We start from the raw sequence: 21,090 nt of genomic DNA, 5'->3' as shown, positions 1-21,090 counted from the left end.
TCAGAATTTAGTTCTTTTTATTGTTTTACAATAATTTCTGTTTATGGATACTCTCTCTTTGAGTTATCTTTTGTGATTTTTTTCATTTACTTGTTTTGCATGTGTGTGGGTGTGCATGTTGTAGTACCTGTGGGGAGGTCAGAGGACAACCTGTAAGAGTTGGTTCTTTCTCTCCACCGTGCAGGTCCTAGGATTGAACTCGGGTTGTCAGTGCTTTGAGGAGGCAGCTTTCCCTACTGTGCCATCTGGCTGACTCTACTTATTTATTTTTAGTTAACATAGACAATGTTTCATTATGATCTTTTGAGACATGATTTGTCTTTGTCAGTCCTCCTGCTCCCATTTTCTCCTCTCTCTGCTTCCTGCTTTCCACCTTTCATCCCAGTAGTCCCTCTTTTTTCACTGTGGAACACAGCTTTCCTTAGTTCTTTCAACTTAAATGTATAATGGCTTTTGAAAAGTCATTGTCTTCTAAGTTCAATGTTAGGTCCTTTCAAAAGTAGATAATACTGCCTGCTGTTTGCCTGTATTATGGTTTACCCTATTCTATTTCTTTTTGTGTTTTCTGTGTTTTCCTGGAAAAAAAAAGGACATTTAAGGTAGTTTATTATTGCAACCATGCTTATGGATTTCCCTCCCACCTCTGGGCCTGCTCGTTTTGAAACTTTCATGTTGGGTTTGTGACTTGGTTGGCCTATAATGAAGTCTATGTCTCTGTATTGTGCCATTCTTAATATGGCTCCTTCAAGGGCACAACCTTGGCAGGGGCACTTATTTTAATCTCACAAATGTCTCTTCCAGCTAAGCTCTCAAACTATCTTGCCCTTTGCCATCATCCCTGTTATATTTCTAATGAATCTTGCAGCGTGGGTGTTGCACCCAGTTGTTAGTCTCCTTATTAGCTGATAGTTCTAAAATATTTTTTATGTTTTTAGTTGAAATAGAATTCATCACTTCCCCCTCATAGCAAACCATCCTTCAAACCACTCCATTGCCCCTCCCATCAGGTTGATAGCTTCTTTTGCTTTGATCATATGTGCTATAGATGTATATGTACAAATATATATGAATACAACATGCTCAATCTTTGTGTTGTTTTACATTATATACTTCTGGATTGTTCACATGAATATTATAATTCAAATGATCACTATTCAAATGATTGTTACAACCAAGAACTGATACCAGACCATTACTCTCAAGTTACACTGTTTACTGTATTAAAGGAATAAAATGGACCGAAATCTTAGGATGTACCCTTTGCTCTGAAGGTGAGCAAATTTTTAACATCTGAACAATCCAGAGTCTTTTCTCTCAAAATGAGAATGCTTGTATTTAATAGGTCAATATTTTCTTAAAATTTGAAGTCTGGTCACTAAGTAAGATTGAACAAAAAATATCTCCACCTACCACAAACAACTAAAATAATTGTCCTTACTCTATTCCCCACAAAAGCAGGAAAGTAGCAGGAGCTGAAGCATTTCCATCTAAAATCTTAGCTGCTAAGACACTGCCACTGCCGGCTCGAACATAGGTCTACGTACTCCATTCTTTAGTGTGCCCCAGTTTACAATGGTATTTCCTTACACACATGCATTTTCACATGCGCGCACACACACACATTTACTCTCTAATAAGTATTTGTGTGTGTGTCTTTTGATAAACTATGAAGAACATGAACTATACATGTACATGGTTTTATAGGTGCTTTGTAAACATAATCACTTGGGGCTTTTTCTCTAAAATCCTGAAATCAAATTATACAACCAGGGACAACTACTTTACCAGGTACTCTTCAAATGATGTACACTGATGAAGGCAGGGAAATCATTCTCATAACTGGTATTTATATGTGAAGTCAAAGAGACTGTGTCGGTCTGATTTACCAGGGAAGAAAGTCTAATGTGCTGTCCACACGAACAAAGTTCAATACTAAATTAAGATGACAGAGAGCATGTGAACTAAGTAAGCCACCCAGCAGATCTCCATCCAAATCTGCAGTTCACCCCTGCCTGACTACTAACTGGCAGAAGTCCTGGGCAGCTCTCACAATAGCTGCTTTTCCACTTTCTTGGGACAGAACCTTCACTGCTGGAGGGCAAATTAAAACTTGTCTTTGTTGTTACTGTTTACAAACTCTAATGAGCATTTGGAACAATCCAGGCCCCAAAGTTCCTTCTGTTGTAAAATTTCAACCATCAATCTTGAATTATTTCTCTTGAAAATACTCCACTCCTACCATCATCTCCCTCTGCCCCCAGCCTCAAGTTCAGTTCTCAAAGCCTGCCCTAGCCTCAGGATAGCTCCTTTTAGCTGTCTTTTTCTGTAGCTTACTCTTTGAAAAATTTATAGCGGATCTACCTTTCATTTATTGTCATAGTGCGGCCAGGCTCCTCTTAACTGTTTACCACCAGTCTCTCTTTTTATTCACATTGCCCATAGACTTGAAAATTCCCCATGCTGCATTATATCATTACACATAAAGTCACCTGGCTATTGAGAGCTACAAAGCTCTCAAGCACTACACTATACTGATTCTCTGGAGCAGGCAATGGAGGCAGTATCTTTTTCACACACACACACACACACACACACACACACACACACTTTTTATTAGATATTTTCTTAATTTACATTTCAAATATTATTCCCTTTTCTGGTTTCCCCTCTGAAAACCCCCTATTCTATCCCCTCTCCCCCTGCTCACCAGCCCACCCACTCCTGCTTTCCTGTCCTGGCATTCCCTTACAGTGGGATATCAAGCCTTCATAGGACCAAGAGTCTCTCTTCCCTTTGATGTCCAACAAGGCCATCCTCTGCTATATGCAGCTGAAGCCATGGGTCCCTCCATGTGTACTCTTTGGTTGGTGTTTAGTCCCTGGGAGCTCTGGGAGTGCTGGGTGGTTCATATTGTTGTTCCTCCTATGGAGCTGCAAACCACTTCAGCTCCTTGGGTCCTTTCTCTAGTTCCTCCATTGGGGACTCTATGCTCAGTCCAGTGGTTGGCTGAAAGCATCCCCCTCTGTATTTGTCAGGAACTGGCAGAGCTTCTCGGGAGACAGCTTTATCAGGCTCCTGTCAGCAAGCACTTGTTGGCATCCATAATAGTGCTTGGCTTTGGTGACTGTATATGGGATGGATCCCCAGGCGGGTCAGACTCAGGATGGCCTTCCTTCAGTCTCTGCTCCACACTTTGTCTTCATATTTCCTTCTGTGAGTATTTTGTTCATCCTTCTAAAAAGCACTGCAGCATCCTCATTTTGATCTTCCTTCTTCTTAGGCTTCATATGGCCTGTGAACTGTATCTTAGGAATTCTGAGTTTCTGGGCTAATATCCACTTATCAATAAGTGCATACCATTTGTGTTCTTTTATGATTGGGTTACTTCACTCAGGATGATATTTTCTAGTTCCATCCATTTGCCTATGAGTTTCATGAATTCATTGTTTTTAGTAGCTGAGTAGTACTCCATTGTTGTACCACATTCTTTGTATCCATTCCTTTGTTGAGGGACATCTGGGTTGTTTCTAGCTTCTGGCTATTATAAATAAGGCTGCTATGAACATAGTAGAGCATGTGTCCTTATTACATGTTGGAGCATCCTCTGGGTATATCCCCAGGAGTGGTATAGCTGGGTCCTCAGGTAGTACTATGTCCAATATTCTGAGGAGCTGCCAAACTGATTTCAAGAGTAGGTTTACCAGCTTGCAATCCAACCAACAATGGAAACGTGGTCCTCTTTCTCCACATCCTCACCAACATCTGCTGTCACCTGAGTTTTTAACCTTAGCCATTCTGACTGGTGTGAGATGGAATGTCAGGGTTGTTTTGATTTGCATTTCCCTGATGACTAAGGATGTTAAACATTTCTTTAGGTGCTTCACAGCCATTTGATATTCCTCAGTTGAGAATTCGTTGTTTAGCTCTGTACCCCATTTTTTTTAATTTTTTATTTACATTTCAAATGATTTCCCCTTTTCTAGCTCCCCACTCCCCGAAAGTCCCGTAAGCCCCCTTCTCTTCCCCTGTCCTCTCACCCCCCCTTCCCACTTCCCCGTTCTGGTTTTGCTGAATACTGCTTCACTGAGTCTTTCCAGAACAAGGGGCCACTCCTCCTTTCTTCTTGTACCTCATTTGATGTGTGGATTATGTTTTGGATATTCCAGTTTTCTAGGTTAATATCCACTTATTAGTGAGTGCATACCATGTTTCACCTTTTGAGTCTGGGTTACCTTACTTAGTATGATGTTCTCTAGCTCCATCCATTTGCCTAAGAATTTCATTAATTCATTGTTTCTAATGGCTGAATAGTACTCCATTGTGTATATATACCACATTTTTTGCATCCACTCTTCTGTTGAGGGATACCTGGGTTCTGTACCCCATTTTTATAGGATTATTTCTTTCTTTGGAGTCTTCTTGAGTTCTTTGTATATATTGGATATTAGTCCTCTATTGGATGTAGGTTTGGTAAATGTCTTTCCCCAATTTGTTGGTTACTGTTTTGTCTGATTGACAGTGTCCTTTGCCTTACAGAAGCTTGGCAATTTTATGAGGTCCCATTTGTCAATTCTTGATCTTAAAGCATAAGTTATTGGTGTTCTCTTCAGGAAATTTTTCCCTGTGCCCATGTCCTCAACGGTCTTCCCACTTTCTTTTCTATTAGTTTTAGTGTATCTGGTATTATGTGGAGGTCCTTGATCCACTTGGTCTTGAGCTTTGTACAAGGAGATATGAATGGATCGATTTGCATTCTTCTACATGCTAACCACCAGTTGAACCAGCACCGTTTGTTGAAAGTGTTGTCTTTTTTTCCACTGGATGATTTTAGCTCCTTTGTCAAAATATCAAGTGACCAAAGGTGTGTGGGTCCATTTCTGGGTCTTCCATTCTATTCCATTGATCTACCTGCCTGTCACTGTACTAATACCATACATTCTTTATCACTATTGTTCTGCAGTACAGCTTGAGGTCAGGGAAGGTGATTTCCCCAATAGTTCTTTTATTGTTGACAATAGTTTCCTCTATCCTGGGTTTTTTGTTATTCCAGATGAATTTGCAAATTGCTCTTTCTAACTCTATGAAGAATTGAGTTGGAATTTTTGATGGGGATTGCATAGAATCTGTAGATTGAAGAATCTGTAGAATTGTTTTGGCAAGAATTTGGAGGATTTCCATTCTTAGCTAATCTATTTGGAATTCTGTAGGCTTCTTGTGTGTGTGTTCATGGGCATCTCTTTCCTTAGGTTAGGGAAGTTTTCTTCTATAATTTGGTTGAAGATATTTACTGGCCCTTTAAGTTGGGAATCTTCACTCTCTTCTATACCTATTATCCTTAGGTTTGGTCTTCTCTTTGTGTCCTGGATTTCCTGCATGTTTTGGGTTAGGAGCTTTTTGCATTTTGCATGGTTTTTGACTGTTGTGTCAATATTTTCTATGGTATCTTCTGTACCTGATATTCTTTCTTCTATGTCTTGTATTCTGTTGGTGATGTTTGCATCTATGACTCCTGATCTCTTTCCTAGGTTTTCTGTCTCTAGAGTTGTCTCTCTTTGTGATTTATTTATTGTTTCTACTTCCATTTTTAGGTCCTGGATGGTTTTGTTCAATTCAAAACCTTCACCTCTTTGGTTGTGTTTTACTGTAATTCTTTAAGGATTCTTTAAGGGATTTTTGTGTTTTCTCTTTAAGGGAACACTGTTTACCTGTGCTCTCCTGTATTTCTTTAAGGGAGTTATTTATGTCCTCCTTAAAGTCCTCTATCAGCATCATGAGATGTGATTTTAAATCCAAATCTTGCTTTTCCAGTGTGTTGGGCAAACCAGCACTTGCTGTGGTGGGAGAACTGGGTTTTTATGATCCCATGTAGCCTTGGTTTCTGTTGGTAGGGTCCTTGTGCTTGCCTTTTGCCATCTGGTTATCTTTGGTGTTAGTTGGTCTTGCTGTTTCTTGCTGGAGCTTGTCCCTCCTGTGGGTCTGTAAGCCTGCATCAGCACTCCGGGGGGAGACCAGCTCTCTCCTGGAGGAACCTGTGTGCAGAGGGCTGTGGAACAGCCTTAGCTCCAGGAACACAGTCTTAGCTCCAGGAGCAGATGGAGATCGGAAGGATCCTGTCTCAGCTGCTTCATTGTTCCCGTGCCCTGTGTGCTTCAGGCTGGTCCCGTTTTGGACAGTTATTGGAGAGAAAGTGACTATTTCACCTCTTAGTCAGGGAGTGAGCACACTCCTGGGTGAGCAGCCCTCTCCTGGCAGGATCTGTACATAGAGGGCTTCAGAATAGCCTTAGCTCCCAGGTGCAAATGGTGTCCAGAAGGATCCTGTCCCAACTGCTCCTGGCAATAACTTTTCTTGTGTTGATACTTTGCTCTATGATACAAGGGGTAGAGGTGGCAGCCCTGGGTCTTCTTAGCTTGCACCTCCTGGTATGAAATCTTCACCTTCTCAATGATCAGGAGCAAAACCATTCAGAACATATTGTTATTGCTGAGTCATTGTTGTTGCCTCCTAGGAAAGAGCTTCTGTTGTATTAAAAAAAAGTGCTAGGAGGCAAAGGGAAGCTGTGATCCTTTTGATCACACTTGATAGGAATAGAGCACCTACAACACTAAGACATGGTCTCATCCTAGACTCAGCTGGAAAAATTCTCATCTTTTTGGCTACTCTGAATATAATTTCTGCCAATTGAGGCTAAACAGATTATGGCTCAGAATTTTACTTGTCTTATCACTATTTAGTGAAATTTCCTGAACAGTGTTTTTCCATTTGTTATATATCCTTAGGACTTTTTACAGGAACTTAAAATGTTTTTTAAACAGGAATTTAACCAGTTTAAACCGGAATTTAACAGGTTTTTTTTTTAAATTTTTTTTATTCGATATAATTTATTTACATTTCAAATGATTTCCCCTTTTCTAGCCCCCCCACTCCCCAAAAGTCCCGTAAGCCCCCTTCTCTTCCCCTGGAATTTAACCAGGAATTTTTCTGGAGATAGGCTCTGAGGTGCTTGGGACACATCTAGTTTGACACAAATATCCTTAAAATAGGCTGTAATTCTTCAAACACATTTTACCTTCTGTATCTCAGCAATGCATTTAGTCTTATCCTCCTTCGATCTGAAATTGGAAGGCCTTTACCATAACCATCAGTTTCTGTTCAAAAAATACTTCAACCTCGGATATGCAAATCTAACTTAATTTATTTTCTTTAGCAATATGGATTTCCTGGCAGGGAAGAGGAAAAAATTGTCTCTGATCCATCAAAACCTTAGTTTACTATGTAAGTACACTGTAGCTGTCTTCAGACATCCCAGAAAAGGGCATCAGATCTCAATACTGGTGGTTGTGAGCCACCATGTGGTTGCTGGGATTTGAACTCAGAACCTTTGGAAGAGCAGTCAGTGCTCTTAACCACTGAGCCCAAAGACTCAGTGAAGCAGTATAGAGCAAAATCAGAACAGGGAAGTGGGAAGGGTTGGGTGGGAAAACAGGGGGAGGGAAGGGGACTGATGGGACTTTCGGGGAGTGGGGGTCCAGAAAAGGGGAAATCATTTGAAATGTAAATAAATATATCAATAAATTAAAAAAAACCTTAGTTTACTTAGCAATTTGATCTCTGAGAACTTCAAAGTATTAGAAAGAGGGAAGGGGCTTTCATTCCTTGGATACAGGTAATTTTAATTCCTGGTGATGGTGAAGTAGTGAGCCACATTTCTGCAGTTATTATCCACACAGATGAACTTTTTCACCTTCTAGTTGTAATATTGGCACTTCCATTCTGAGGGTTTTAATGTGAGCCTATAGCTGGTACCCTCAGTGATGGTTTGCAGCTGCTGTTTCACAGCCGGGTAGTTACTCTCAGAGAACCTTATTTTCATGGTTAATGGGCCATCTGAAGGCTTAGTCTGAGACAAGCTAGACCTATTACTTATTTTTATAAGGCCTCAGAGTTGAGAATTTTTAAAAATATTTTTATTTCATGTGTAAGAGTATTTGCCTACATGATTGTAGCATGTCTAGTGAACACAGAGGCCAGAAGAGGGTGTTGGATTGCCATGTGGGCACTTAGAACTAAACCTAGGTCGTCTTCTAGAACAGTCAGTGCTCTTAATCACTGAGCCATCTCTCCAGACCCAAGGATGGGTTATGAAAATAGTTTGTAAATATTTGAAAATAAGAAAATTAATTCATGACTACACAAACATGTAACTTGAATTTGTATCCATACACACAATTGTATAGGCACATGGCCCCTGCTCCTGTGTTTGTGGGTGGTCTGTGTTAGGTTGAACATGCCTATAGTTGAGTATAGTAGTTAGAACAGATACTCAAGTTCTACAGAACTAAAATTACTGCTCGATCCTATGGTCACCAAGTTAAAACTCACTTAGTTTGAAGTGTGTTTTAGTGAGATAGTGTTGGTAATTTTTAATAGATTATTTTAAGATTCAAAATGTGATATAACAGGGCCCAACACAGGGCAAAAAGAGAATTTCAGGATAATTAAATATATTTTAAATTAAAGTAGAAACAAGAATGCTACCTATACTTCCACAAAGCAGATTATAAGTTGTAAAATTTCCCAAATTTTCTGCTTGATCTTAGATCATGATATTATGAAAATTTTCTCTATAATACATTTATTTTTTAATTTAAAAATCAGCCTTGCCCTTTATTTGATATCCCATTTGGACATACAGTATACTTTTTAAATTATCCATTTTGTGAAATGTATGCACATGCATTCATGTGAGTTGTGTTTATGTAAGTTCATGCAAATGATACTAGAGGTTAATGTCAGCTATTTTCCTAAAGTGCTCTCCTCATTTTTTGATAGTCTCTTATTTAACCTGGAGATATCTATTTACCTATGTTGGCCGTCCAATATGCTTTAGGGATCTGTCTGCTTATGTCCCTTAGCATTAGGGATTATAAACAAGACCCAGGTCTGGCTTTTATTTGGGTGTTGTGGATCCCAAGTTAGGTTCTTGCACTTGTGCAGCAGACACTATACTGAATAAACCATCTCCACAATCCCACAAAAATATTTTCTGATGTTAAATCTTTACTATGTCCAACTTCCTAGATAACTCTTGTATTAGTTAGGGTTTTACTGCAGTGAACAGACACCATGACCAAGGCAACTCTTATAAAGGACTTCATTTAATTAGGGCTGGCTTACAGGTTCAGAGGTTCAATCCATTATCATCAAGGCCAGGGCATGGCAGCATCCAGGCAGGTATGGTGCAGGCAGAGCTGAGAGTTCTACATCTTCATCTGAAGGCTACTAGTGGAAGACTGGCTTCCAGGCAACTAGGGTAAGGGTTTTAAGCCCAAACCCACAATGACACACCTACTCCAACAAGTCCACACCTCCTAATAGGGCCACTCCCTGGGCCAAGCATATACAAACTATCACACCTCTATTACTTTAGTTTAAAAATTGGAAGAAGTTAGAAGAATGGCTCTTCTTGCCATATAAATTCTTTCAAAATTTAAGTTGAGATACAGGAATTAAAGGTCTAAAATTATTTTCAGGGTCTGAGTCTCTATATATGTTAGGCTAGCCATGAACCTAGTATAGAGCTAGAGATAATCTTGAACTTCTGGTTCCCTGCCTCTATCCCCAAAGTGCTAAGATTACAGGCATATGCCACCAAACCTAGTTTGAAGACCGTAGATGATAAAGTCCAAATTTTTAAACTAGTGTTTTTTCCCCTGAAAGTTTAAAGAAAAGACTGAGGTCCCATTTATCAATTCTTGATCTTAGATCATGAGCCATTGGAATTCTGTTTAGGAAATTTCCCCCTGTGCCAATGAGTTCAAGGCTCTTCTTACTTTCTCTTCTATTAGATTGAGTGTATTTGGGTTTATGTGGAAGTCCTTGATCCACTTGGACTTGAGCTTTGTGCAAGGTGACAAATATGGATCTATTTTCATTTTTCTACAGACAAACATTTAGACCAGCACCATTTGTTGAAGATGCTTTCTTTTTCCCATTGTATATTTTTGGCTTCTTTGTCAAAGATCCAAGTGTCCATAAGTGTGTGGTTTTATTTTGGTGTCTTCAATTCTATTTCATTGATCAACATGTCTTTTCTGAACCATGCAGTTTTTTATCACTATTGCTCTGTAGTACAGCTTGAGGTCAGGGATGGTGATTCCCCCAGCAGTTCTTTTATTGTTAAGAATTGTTTTTGCTATCGTGGATTTTTTTGCTTTTCCATTCTGAGTTTGAGAATTGCTCTTTCCATGTCTTTGAAGAATTGTGTTGGGATTTTAATGGGGATTGCATTGCATCTGTAGATTGCCTTTGGTAGAATGGCTATTTTTACTATGTTAATTCTGCCAATCCATGAACGTGGGAGATCTCTCCATTTTTCTGAGATCTTCTTAGATTTCTTTCTTGAGAGACTTGAAGTTGTAGTCATACAGGTCTTTCACTTGTTTGTTTAGAGTTACCCCAAGATATTCTGGAAAGCTTTTTGTAAGGCAAAAGATATAGTCAATAGGACAAATTGGCAACTTACAAATTAGGAAAAAATCTTCACTAACCCCACATCTGATTGAGGGCTAATATCCAAAATATATAAAGAACTCAAGAAGTTAACCTCCAAAAAAACCAAACAACCCAATCAAAAATTGGGGTATAGAACTAAACAGAATTCACAACAGAGGAATCTCAAATGCTGAAAAGTACCTAAAGAAATGTTCAAAGTCCTTTGTGATCAGAGAAATGCAAATCAAAATGACCCTGAGATTCTACCTTATACTAGTCAGAATTGGTAAGATCAAAACCTCAGGTGACTGAAGATGCTGGAGAGGATGTGGAGAAAGAGGAACACTCCTCCACTGCTGGTGGGATTGCAAACTGGTACAACCACTCTGGAAGTCAATCTGAAGGTTCCTCAGAAAATTGGAAATAAATCTACCTGAAGACCAGCTCTACCACTCTTGGGAGTATACCCAAAAGATACTCAATCATGCCACAGGGGCACATGCTCCACTATGTTCATAGCAGACTTATTTGTGATAGTCAGAAGCTGGATACAACCCAGATGTCCCACAGTGGAAGAATGGATACAGTAAATGTTCATTTACACAATGGAATACTATTTAGCTATTAAGAATGAGCACATCCTGAGTTTTGCAGGCAAATGGATGGAATTAGAAAATATCATCCTGAGTGAGGTAACTCAGACCCAAAAGGACATGCATGGTATGTATTCACTAATAAGTGGATATTAGCCCCCCCCCCCAAAAGAGCACAGAAATACCCTAGAGTCCACAGAACTCAAAAAGGTGAACGAGACGAAGGGCCCAAATGAAGACTTCTCACTCCTGCTTGGGAGAAGAAAGCAATCACAGGATGGGGGAGGGAGGGAGGGACCTGGATGGCAAAGGGGACAGGGAAGGGAAAGGGGGAATGTGATCAGGTGTTGTGTTGGGGAGAAAGGGCCAACAGAAAGAATGGAAGCAGATAACCTCGGGAGGTAGGAGGTTTGTTGGGACCCTCAGAATGTACCAGATACCTGAGAGGTGAGAGACTCTCAGGACTCAAAAGGAGGGACCTTTGATGAAATGCCCTACATTGAGAAGAGGGAACTCAAAGAGTCCACTTCCAGCAGAAATACAGGGCATCAAGTGGGGGGATGGAGTTGCCATCACACAGTCAAAAACTCTGACCCAGAATTGTTCCTGTCTGAAAGAACTACAGGGACAAAAATGGAGAAGAGCCTGAGGAAAAAGAGGTCCAGTGGAAGGCCCAAAGTGGGAACCAGCTCAAGGCTAGGTCCCAAGGTCTCTGTGGTAGTCCCCATCTACAACAAAACGAACCTTTTCTGATGAGAACTTGAGTGAGACGTTTGTCTATTGGCATAGCAGTGTCATTAGGAGTCATTTTATTCCTCTGTTTCTTTAGCCGAATAATAGTAGTAGGTTTTTCCCCCTAGGCCCATGACCAATCTTGTTGTTGGCCACTTTAGCAGGTTCCTAATGGAATGGGACGTAAATCCAGCCAAGAAATTGTTGGTGAGCCCTGTAATATCTGTTGCACCATTGCACCATATATCCTGCAGCCAAGACACTGTTACAGGTTGTAAGTTTTATAGCTGAGTGACACTGATGAATAACTCCCATCAGCATAATAAATGCTAGACAGAAAGTGTTTGGTTGGGTACCATCTTGACTTCATGTTTGATGACATAAGTAAACATTGTATTCAGCAATATGGCCTTACTATCAGGTTGTGGAGAGCAACCAATATCTTTGATAATCTCCTGGGGGTGGTCCATGGGAGCCCTTTGTCCAATAATTCAACAAGATATAAACTATTCATGGTACAACCTCCAGTTATTTTCAAATAAAGTTTTATGAAGTCAGGCCCTTGGTCTCCATTCTTTTATTGTTTATTTATGCCAACTTATTTATATGCATATATGTGTGTATATAAAGATGATTGAGTATAAGAATATATAAAGAATGTATTTTTAGCTTTCCTTGTATTAAATTGGAGTACTGAGTTAAAATGCCTTCTAAAGGTATTTTGCTTATGCTTTTCAAAGGATCATGAATTAGTCAAATATAATATTCTGTAGAACAAAAGATGTTGCTGTACATGAGTATTGCTTAATGCTATAAAATACTTCAACAGATTTTGTTCCCAAAATCTTTGAAAGTAATAATATGTATCAATATGTGATTCTTGTAAAACCATTTTTATTCACAAAAGTTAATAGCACCTGTATTAAATCATCAAATAATGTGGACTTTTAATTTACACTAAAAACCAATATGTCACTTTATAATCTTTGATTTTCAAGGGATCCAGGTTCTTGTGGTTTGGAGGACAGGTAATGAGCTTATATGGTTTCTAGAACTTAAAACTCTATTTTGCCAATGAAATTCAGAGGCAAGCTAGTAGTGATTTGGAATTGAGTGTTTTTCTCTTTTAAGCCTAATAGATTTGTAATGATATCACACAAAGTGTTGTTCATATTGTACACCTTCTCCTTCCCTGTCATACCTGCTAAGGGCCATAGCTGTGTACTTCTGTATCACTTGCTTTCTGAAACACTTTTTGTTTATTTTTTATAGGCATCTAGTGGAAATTATTATTTCATTCCCTACACTGTGACACCATGTGCTGACTATTTTTGCTGTGAGAGTGATGCTCAGAGGAGAGCCTCAGAGTACATGCAGCCTAACTGGGACACCATCCTGGGCCCGCTGTGTATGCCCCTGGTGGACAGGTTCACCAGCCTCCTTAAGGACATCCGTGTGACTTCATGGTAATTTCTATCAGCTATTAAAAATCTTGGGAGTCTTGCAGAAATTCCCCTCTACTTCCATGAAAGTGGTATAAGGTATACTTTGAAGTGGCAAGGATACCTAGAGAATAGGGTTCATTGGCTATCCACTTAGTCATCCTGGAATCCATCATTGCCCCTTTAGTTCCTTACTAAGGTAAGTTCCTAAGATGAAGCCAGAAAAGAAGAGGACTGAAGTTTAGATGGCCAGAATTGGACCTGGGGTTAACCATGGTTCCCTATGTGTCCTTGCTATGTAACTCTTCTACTCTATGGCTCTTTTCTCCTTTAGAAAATGGGAAACTTAACTCCATGATTGTTGTTAGAGCTTTTTCAACTCTAAGATTCTGTGTTTTCAGATAATTTTTGGACATAACTTTATACTCTCAGTTATTCAGGTTCTGAAAATGCCAAAGCAAGGTCATTCTGACCTTAAGTTCTTGTTATAAGCATGCATTGAGTCAAGCTTCAACCAAGCTGACCTCAGGATGTCCTGTGACATATTATCCATAGATTGACGTCATGGGGTATGCTGTCCATTCAGAGGTGGACAGGTCTGACTATGAATCCTGGCTTAGGTGATTGCTCACTGGGTAGCCTTGGAGAAGTCATTGCCTCTTTTGGAACCTTAGTGCTCAATAGACCATACTTTCAGTGTTGTTAGTTAAAAAGTTAAAGGCAGGAAATTATTCTTAACTAGAGGATCCCCGTTGTTTTACTCACAGCCAATTTAAAGGATTTATTTCCTGTAAGTTGTGTCATAAGAAGAATTTGTTCTTCCAAAACAAATGAAAATCCAAAGGACTGGCAGAACCGACTTGTAATAAAATGTCAAGGACCACATATCATCCTGTGGCTCAGATCACGGCACTGTGAACTGTTGAGGGTCACCATCAATGTGCTGCATCAAAGTCATAACAGCCTCTCACCTTTTCTGTCCTCTTGCCTTTCCCTTTAGGATACAGAATTTATTGGGGAAGAAATCTCAAAACCCAGATGGCAGCAACAGAAAACAAATAAGGGGCTCTTTGACACCTTGTTAGCTATTATTTTACTTCAAAGGAAAAATTTAGAGAGAAATGTCTCCTAATAGAATATTTTTAGGTCTAATGAAGGGATATAGAGCTTAAATCTGACAGAGGAATCATTTCTTTAAGAAATAGGTTTGAGTTTGTCTCTCATTCATTTAAATCCATGTATTAGGAGGAAAACAAGCTGGGGAAGGATTATTTTAAATTCCAAAGGCTCAAAATACCTATTGGTGGACTCCTGAGACTGGTGCCTGACAGTGGTTAATGAGGGGGTTAATGGTGCTTATGTTTAAAAACCTCTGTAACAGGAATGGCAGGTAGGATTTTAGCCCAGGTACCAACTCTGGCAGATTTATTATCTTTATCTTGAGTCTTGTGCTTGAAAGCACTTGGAAACCATTTCCAAGTCCACAGTGATTAACAACACCCTCCCTGGTTACCAGATACAGAAATGGTTGCATACTATGTATCTGCTGTCTCCAACATGTCAGGCATAATTTCATTTACATAAAAGTTACTGATCTTATTATATTTTATTTTTAGGGGACTTTTCAGTTACCCTGAAAGCAAGACTAAAGTATAACTTTTTATTCATCAGGCCAAGCTAATAATACCTTAATGGCTTTGATGCCTTTATAGTCTGCTGAATGGACAATGGATATAACCTAACTAAATGACTCATTCAGTTAATAACAGAATAACAGAATACTGGCAGGACCTACTAATTTGCTCATCATTAGTGTAATGGTACTTGACAAATAAGGAAATAAAGAATGAAAGCAGTGCCCTGGTATTTTTATAGCAGAACTCATTCTGTAGGCTATTACTCTGTTATTTGTCAATTGAGGTCTTATTAGGGACATTGGCCCAGGCTATGTGCTGTATGCACATTTATGTGCCACTATTTCATAATTTTTCAGACTAAGTACCATCCGTTCTCATTTATCTGTTATTTTCCCTTCTATAGAGTTGATTATTTAATTTACTCTTTCCTAAATTTATTCTTTACACTTAGTTATATAACTTCAGCTTCTTGATGGGTTGATACCATTACCACTTGGTAATTCCCAGGCTCTATTTAAAATTACTTGGAAAATAGTCAAGATACTTAAGTCAATCTATGGTCATCATTGACTTCTGTACCATTAAATTAGGATTCTTCGAGTCATAAATTAAGTACCACATACTAATATTGGTTGTATGAAAGGCTGTGAAGACATTTCAGGGTAGATTTACTATTTTAAATGTTTTTACATACCATTCTGTTGTTTAAATGCTCAGAAGAGGGATTTTTTTTTATTTTATATTAGAAAACACTTCACAGAAAAATATAACAAGGAAAGCTAAGGGTGACAGTTATCTGTAATCTTCCTGGCATGGTCTCTGTATATCCCTTGTTGGATTGCTCAAAAGCACACCACCAGTTTTCCATCTCCTTAACCTGGGAACTACTTCATGACTACTAACTGGGAACACTTACAGGATGAGAATGTTTCTAAAATTTATTTACCTAGGTCACATGTCTTTTGGAGTTTTGTTTGGCTTTTGTCTGTTGATAGTGTGGAAAATTAAATAATCATATGAGCTCACTTCATACTGTGTGTGTGTGTGTGTGTGTGTGTGTGTGTGTGTGTAATTCTTGGGTATGCATTGACAATTCTATAGACTGAAACTTCAGCTTTGAAGATATTTTTAAGGTTGTAGTAAACTGAATTTTATTATCATTTACTAATTTATTGCTGCAGTATGCAAAAAAAGGTAGACACCATCTTATGTTTACTGGTATAGGCAGGCTGAGGAATGGCCAAGGTCCTTATGTATTATTGAGAGCCATGCTTATTTGAACACTAAAGAAGGTCCTGCATGCCTTATATGATCAGGAGTTTTTGTTTCTTTCTCTAGTGCTTATTATAAAGAAACATTGTTAAATGACATCCGGAAAGCCAGAGAGAAATACCAAGGTGATGAACTGGCAAAAGAGTTGACTCGGATCAAATTCCGCATGGATAACATTGAGGTTCTGACATCAGACATCATCATTAACTTACTTCTGTCCTACCGTGATATCCAGGTATGAAGTGTGCGTAGGTATGGCTAGCATACTTACATCAGGAGTGTGGTGAAGAAGCTCTTGTATCTAACTAGGTATCTGACCTGGTGATGAGCTATTGTGTACAATTTAGAGATAATTTGTTATATTAGGGCTGGAGTGAGAATTGTAGCAAGAGGTCCTATTTGTATAGAACTGCTTAAAATATGAAACTAATAATTTAATATTTATTATTATTATTATCATCCAATTCATTGTAAATGTAGATTCATTAAGTCCTCTTAACCCTCTGATTTAGGTTTGCTCTAATTGTTCCTATTTTACTTTTAAATGAAGAAATTTGAGGTACAGAGAACCTGTTCAAATTCAGAGTGCGGTAAAGTCAAGATTCAAACCGAGGCTGACTATAATAGCTTGATTGCCCTTGTTCCCAACTCTTCTGGCATCTCCTTTAAATCTTTAATTCATCTTTCTCTTTTTACCACTACTCATCCATGAGAGTAGCAGTAGCTGGGCTATGTTACAGAACTAGGGAATAGAGATGGTTATTGTAAAATCAGCATCAGAAGATACTGAAAGATTTTGAGACCCAGGTATGAGGTGTGGAAATATGAAGGAAACTGGGGACTTTTTTCCAAATTGATCAAGTTTTAAGAGTATCTTGAGTCTCTTCCTTCTGGAAGCACATAGTCTAATATGCTTTACTTGTAAAATACTACAAAGCTACACTACAGATATATGTCTGTACATCTGAATGATGGAGCCATCAATTTATGATCTGGACCAAGGACAGAGTTAGCTACTAAGGAACGCATGGCCGGAGTGACAAAATATATAACTAACTGCCTTTAATAGCAGATTGCTATTATGCAACAAGAAAATATGATTGACTTTTCTTGAAGTAGTTCTTTTTGGTTTTGGTTTTGCTGTTATTTGGAGACAGGTCTTTATAAGCCAATTGAGCCTTGACCTTGCTCTGTAGGTGATTATGACTTTGAACTCCAGATGCTCTTACTTTCCATTCACCAATATAGTGATTATAGGCATATGCTACCATATCCTGCTTTTGAAATGTTTCTTAGAGTTGCTGGTTTCTTCTGTTCTCCTGTTCCTGAATGCCTTCGGTTGTTAATTTTTCATTGATAGAACTCTTAGGCTCAAAGTAGAGCTGGAAAGTTACAGGGATATATTGTCTTTTCTGAGACAGCAGCACCAAGGTCTAAAGCCAGGTGTCTGATATCTGTAGGAAGATTCTCTCTATTGACTGGAAAGTAGAAAGTTTGCCAATACCAGTAGTTCTGTGCTTGGGTAAAGAGTAATTTTTTTTAACATTTATTTAACTGTATTATAATGTACTTTTAAGTTTTTTATTGGTTATTTTATTTATGTACATTTCAAATGTTATTCCCCTTCCCAGTTTCCCCTCTGAAACACCCCCCCCAACCCCGCGCTTCTATGAGGGAGCTCCCACACCCACCCACCCACCCACCCACCCACCCACTCAGGCCTCACCTCCCTGGCATCCCCCTACACTGGGGCATCTATAGGACCTTCATAGGACCAAGGGCCTCTCCTCTCATTGATGCCTGCCAAGGCAATCCTCTGCTACATATGCAGCTGGAGCCATGTATACTCCTTGGTTGGTAGTTTAGTCCCTGGGAGCTCTGGGGCATCTGGTTGGTTGATATTGTTGTTCTTCCTCCTATGGGGCTGCAAACTCCTTCAGCTCCTTCAGTCCTTTCTCTAACTCCTCTGTTGTAGTCCCCATTCTCAGTCTGATGTTTGGTTGTAACCATTCTCATCTGTATCAGTAAGGCTCTGGCAGAGCCTCTCAGGAAGCATCCATATCAGGCTCCTGTCAGCAAGCACTTCTTGACAGCAGATTCTGGCAGAGATGTGGAGAAAGGAGAATTCTCCTCCATTGCTGGTGGGATTGCAAGCTGGTACAACCACTCTGGAAATCAGTCTGGAGGTTCCTCAGAAAATTGGGCATAGTACTACCTGAGGACCCAGCTATACCACTCCTGGGCATATACCCAGAAGAGTAATTGTTAATGGCACTGCTAAAATGGGACCCTGTAGAGACACACTTAGTAGCAATTTAATCCCAGGGAAATGTATGCAACATTTGGAACAGTAATTCTCAGCCTTGGGGTATTTGGCATTGTCTGAAGAGATATTCCATTCATCAAAACTGACTTGTGGAATAGGGTTACTTGTGTCTTCTAGTAGGATGGCAGCTACCCAATTTAACAATACACAGGACAGCATCACAGAGCAGAGATATAGGCCCAGAATAGCAACAGTGCTGTAGTTGAGAAATTCTAAATTATATTAATTTACCCAAAGTATGAAGAAGTAAAATTTTCCTCCATTTGCATGGGAAAGTGACTGTTTTCTTGTATTTATCAAATTCATTTTAACACAGTTCTGCTGCTGGTATTAACCCTCCCACACTGAACACAATATCTTTTTCCTGTTACCAGGCTCACTTGCCCTCTTTTCCGGGGATGTAACAAATTTTCTATTGATCTTTGTGTGCTCTGGTAGCAGGAATTCCTGCTCTGTCTTATCTATTTTTTCTGATATTTTTTCTCTGTGCTTGTCAAGGCTACAATTAACTTCACTAAATACTGTCTGCAAGGAACATTTTATTTTTAAATTTGGACCATGTCTTATGTTTATAACTATCCAGAAAAATCTGTGAAGGGCTGCTTCCTGTCTTTCTCACACTCTGAGACCTTTTGCCAACAGGACTATGATGCAATGGTCAAGCTGGTGGAAACACTGAAGATGCTGCCTACATGTGATTTGGCTGATCAGCACAACATTAAATTTCACTATGCATTTGCACTGAATAGGTAAGAATGGTTATGTGTAGGTTTTGCGAATATGTGACCTGTTATGAGACTCTACCTCAAAGGGGGGGGAGGGAGGAAGGGAGGGAGGAAAGGAGGGAGGGAGGAAGGAAGGAAAGAAAAGAAGAAAAAGGAAAGGAAAGAGCAAAAGGAATAAGGAAAAAGAAAACCTAATAGTTCAGGGAGATAAATGGTTTAATGAAGGGGCTGTCCAAAGTGATACAGCAGAGAGAGACAGAGAGGGACACGGACAGAGACAGAGACATAGAGGCAGGGAGGGAGGCAGAGAGAGAGAGAGAGAGAGAGAGAGAGAGAGAGAGAGAGAGAGAGAGAGAGAGAGAGAGAGAGAGGTTCTGTTTAGGGTTAGAGAAGCTTCTCTGTTTTTCCTTGTGTAAGTTTTGAAGAATTATATCATGTATGGGAAAGGGCAGAATATGGAGCCTGGAATTTGCCTGGAATGTGAGCATAGAATTCTTTTTGTACAAGGTGCATCCAAGTATTATCCAGTGCAGCCAGAACACAAGATGCAAGTGAAGGCAAATGCAGGACATAAGGTTAAGCGTAGAGAATGGGATCACATACATGAAAAAGGTATTGCCAGGCAGAGGCAGTTTATGCCTTGATTCCAGCATGCTGGAGGCAGAGGCATACAGATCTCTGAGTTCAAGGCCAGCCTGGTCTACAGAGCTAGTTCAAGAACAGCCAGTACTACACAAAGAAATCCTGTCTTGAAAATGAAAGTGGGTTGGGAGAGAGAGAGAAAGCACAAAAGGTATTGGCATTACCTTTTAGACACTAGAGGACTACCTGAAGCAACAAGGTTGATACTGCATGATAGATAAAGATGGGTCCTTGGTTAGGGTCTGTTGCTGCAGTGAAACACCATGACCAAAAAACAAACAAACAAACAAAAAACAAAAAAAAAACTTGGGAGGCAGGGGTCTGTTTTGCTTATACCACTATTCATCATCAAAGGAAGTTGAGGCAAGAACTCAAACAGAGCAGGAGCCAGAGGCAGGGACTGATAGAGGCCATGGAGGGGTGCTGTTTACTGATTTGCTTGCTCAGCCTTCTTAGAAAGCCCAGGACCACCAGCCCTGGGAAGGCACCATCCACAATGGGCTGGGTCCTCCCCCATAAATTACTAATTAGGAAAATTCTCTACAGCCTGATCTTATGGAGACATTTTCTCAATTGCAGGATCCTCCTCTCTGATGACTACCTATGTCAAGTTGACATAAAATTATCCATGGTGTTGGTGTGTGTGTGTGTGTGTGTGTGTGTGTAACTTAGAAAGTCCTGCCTAGGGACTACAAGCCTCAAAAGCATAAATAGTCAGTAGATTAAAGAGTCACAGCCTTAGGAAGGTTGAGAACCACTGCCCTATCATATTGGCCTCATCTGCATGGTTGAAGCTAGTTCGCTGCCACTATTACACTGAAACCTGTAAAACAGGGTAGAGACAAGAAGGAAGTGTGAGGCAAGTTCCTCCCCTTCCTCATTAATTTTTTCTGGTTTTGTACATTATATTTTGATCATATTCATCCCCCACCAGAACTACCACCAGATACACTCCTCTTACCTCTCCACCCAAATTAATATATCCACTTTTTTGTATATCTACTTTTTAAAACCCATCAAGTCTAATTTGATGCCTATACATTCTTGATTGTCTGGCCTTCCACTGCTTTATGGTCAACATAGCAGGGGGCTACACTTTTAAAGAAAACTAACTCTCTCTCTACCTACACTAACAATTACTAATAGCTCCTCAGTAGTGAGACTGCATGCCCATCTCACCTCTCCATGCTGAGATTTTGTCTGACTTGAACTGGCAATGGCCTTGTG

At 39.6% G+C, this 21,090-nt stretch overlaps 1 protein-coding gene across 1 annotated transcript in view; it reads left to right on the top strand.

Moving 5' to 3' along the window:
* Map3k15 (mitogen-activated protein kinase kinase kinase 15) overlaps window positions 1-21,090 on the top strand; it is a 131,397-nt gene that overhangs the window by 30,485 nt on the left and 79,822 nt on the right. The window contains exons 4-6 of the mRNA XM_052170747.1: window positions 13,092-13,285; window positions 16,237-16,405; window positions 19,139-19,245. Coding sequence (XP_052026707.1) covers window positions 13,092-13,285; window positions 16,237-16,405; window positions 19,139-19,245 — 470 coding nt within the window. The remainder of the gene's footprint in view (window positions 1-13,091; window positions 13,286-16,236; window positions 16,406-19,138; window positions 19,246-21,090) is intronic.

The sequence above is a fragment of the Apodemus sylvaticus genome, chromosome X, assembly GCF_947179515.1.
Source record: "Apodemus sylvaticus chromosome X, mApoSyl1.1, whole genome shotgun sequence".
Classification (NCBI taxonomy): domain Eukaryota; kingdom Metazoa; phylum Chordata; class Mammalia; order Rodentia; family Muridae; genus Apodemus; species Apodemus sylvaticus.
Note: the sequence above shows the minus strand (reverse complement) of the source record. Positions and strands in the feature narration are given on the sequence as shown.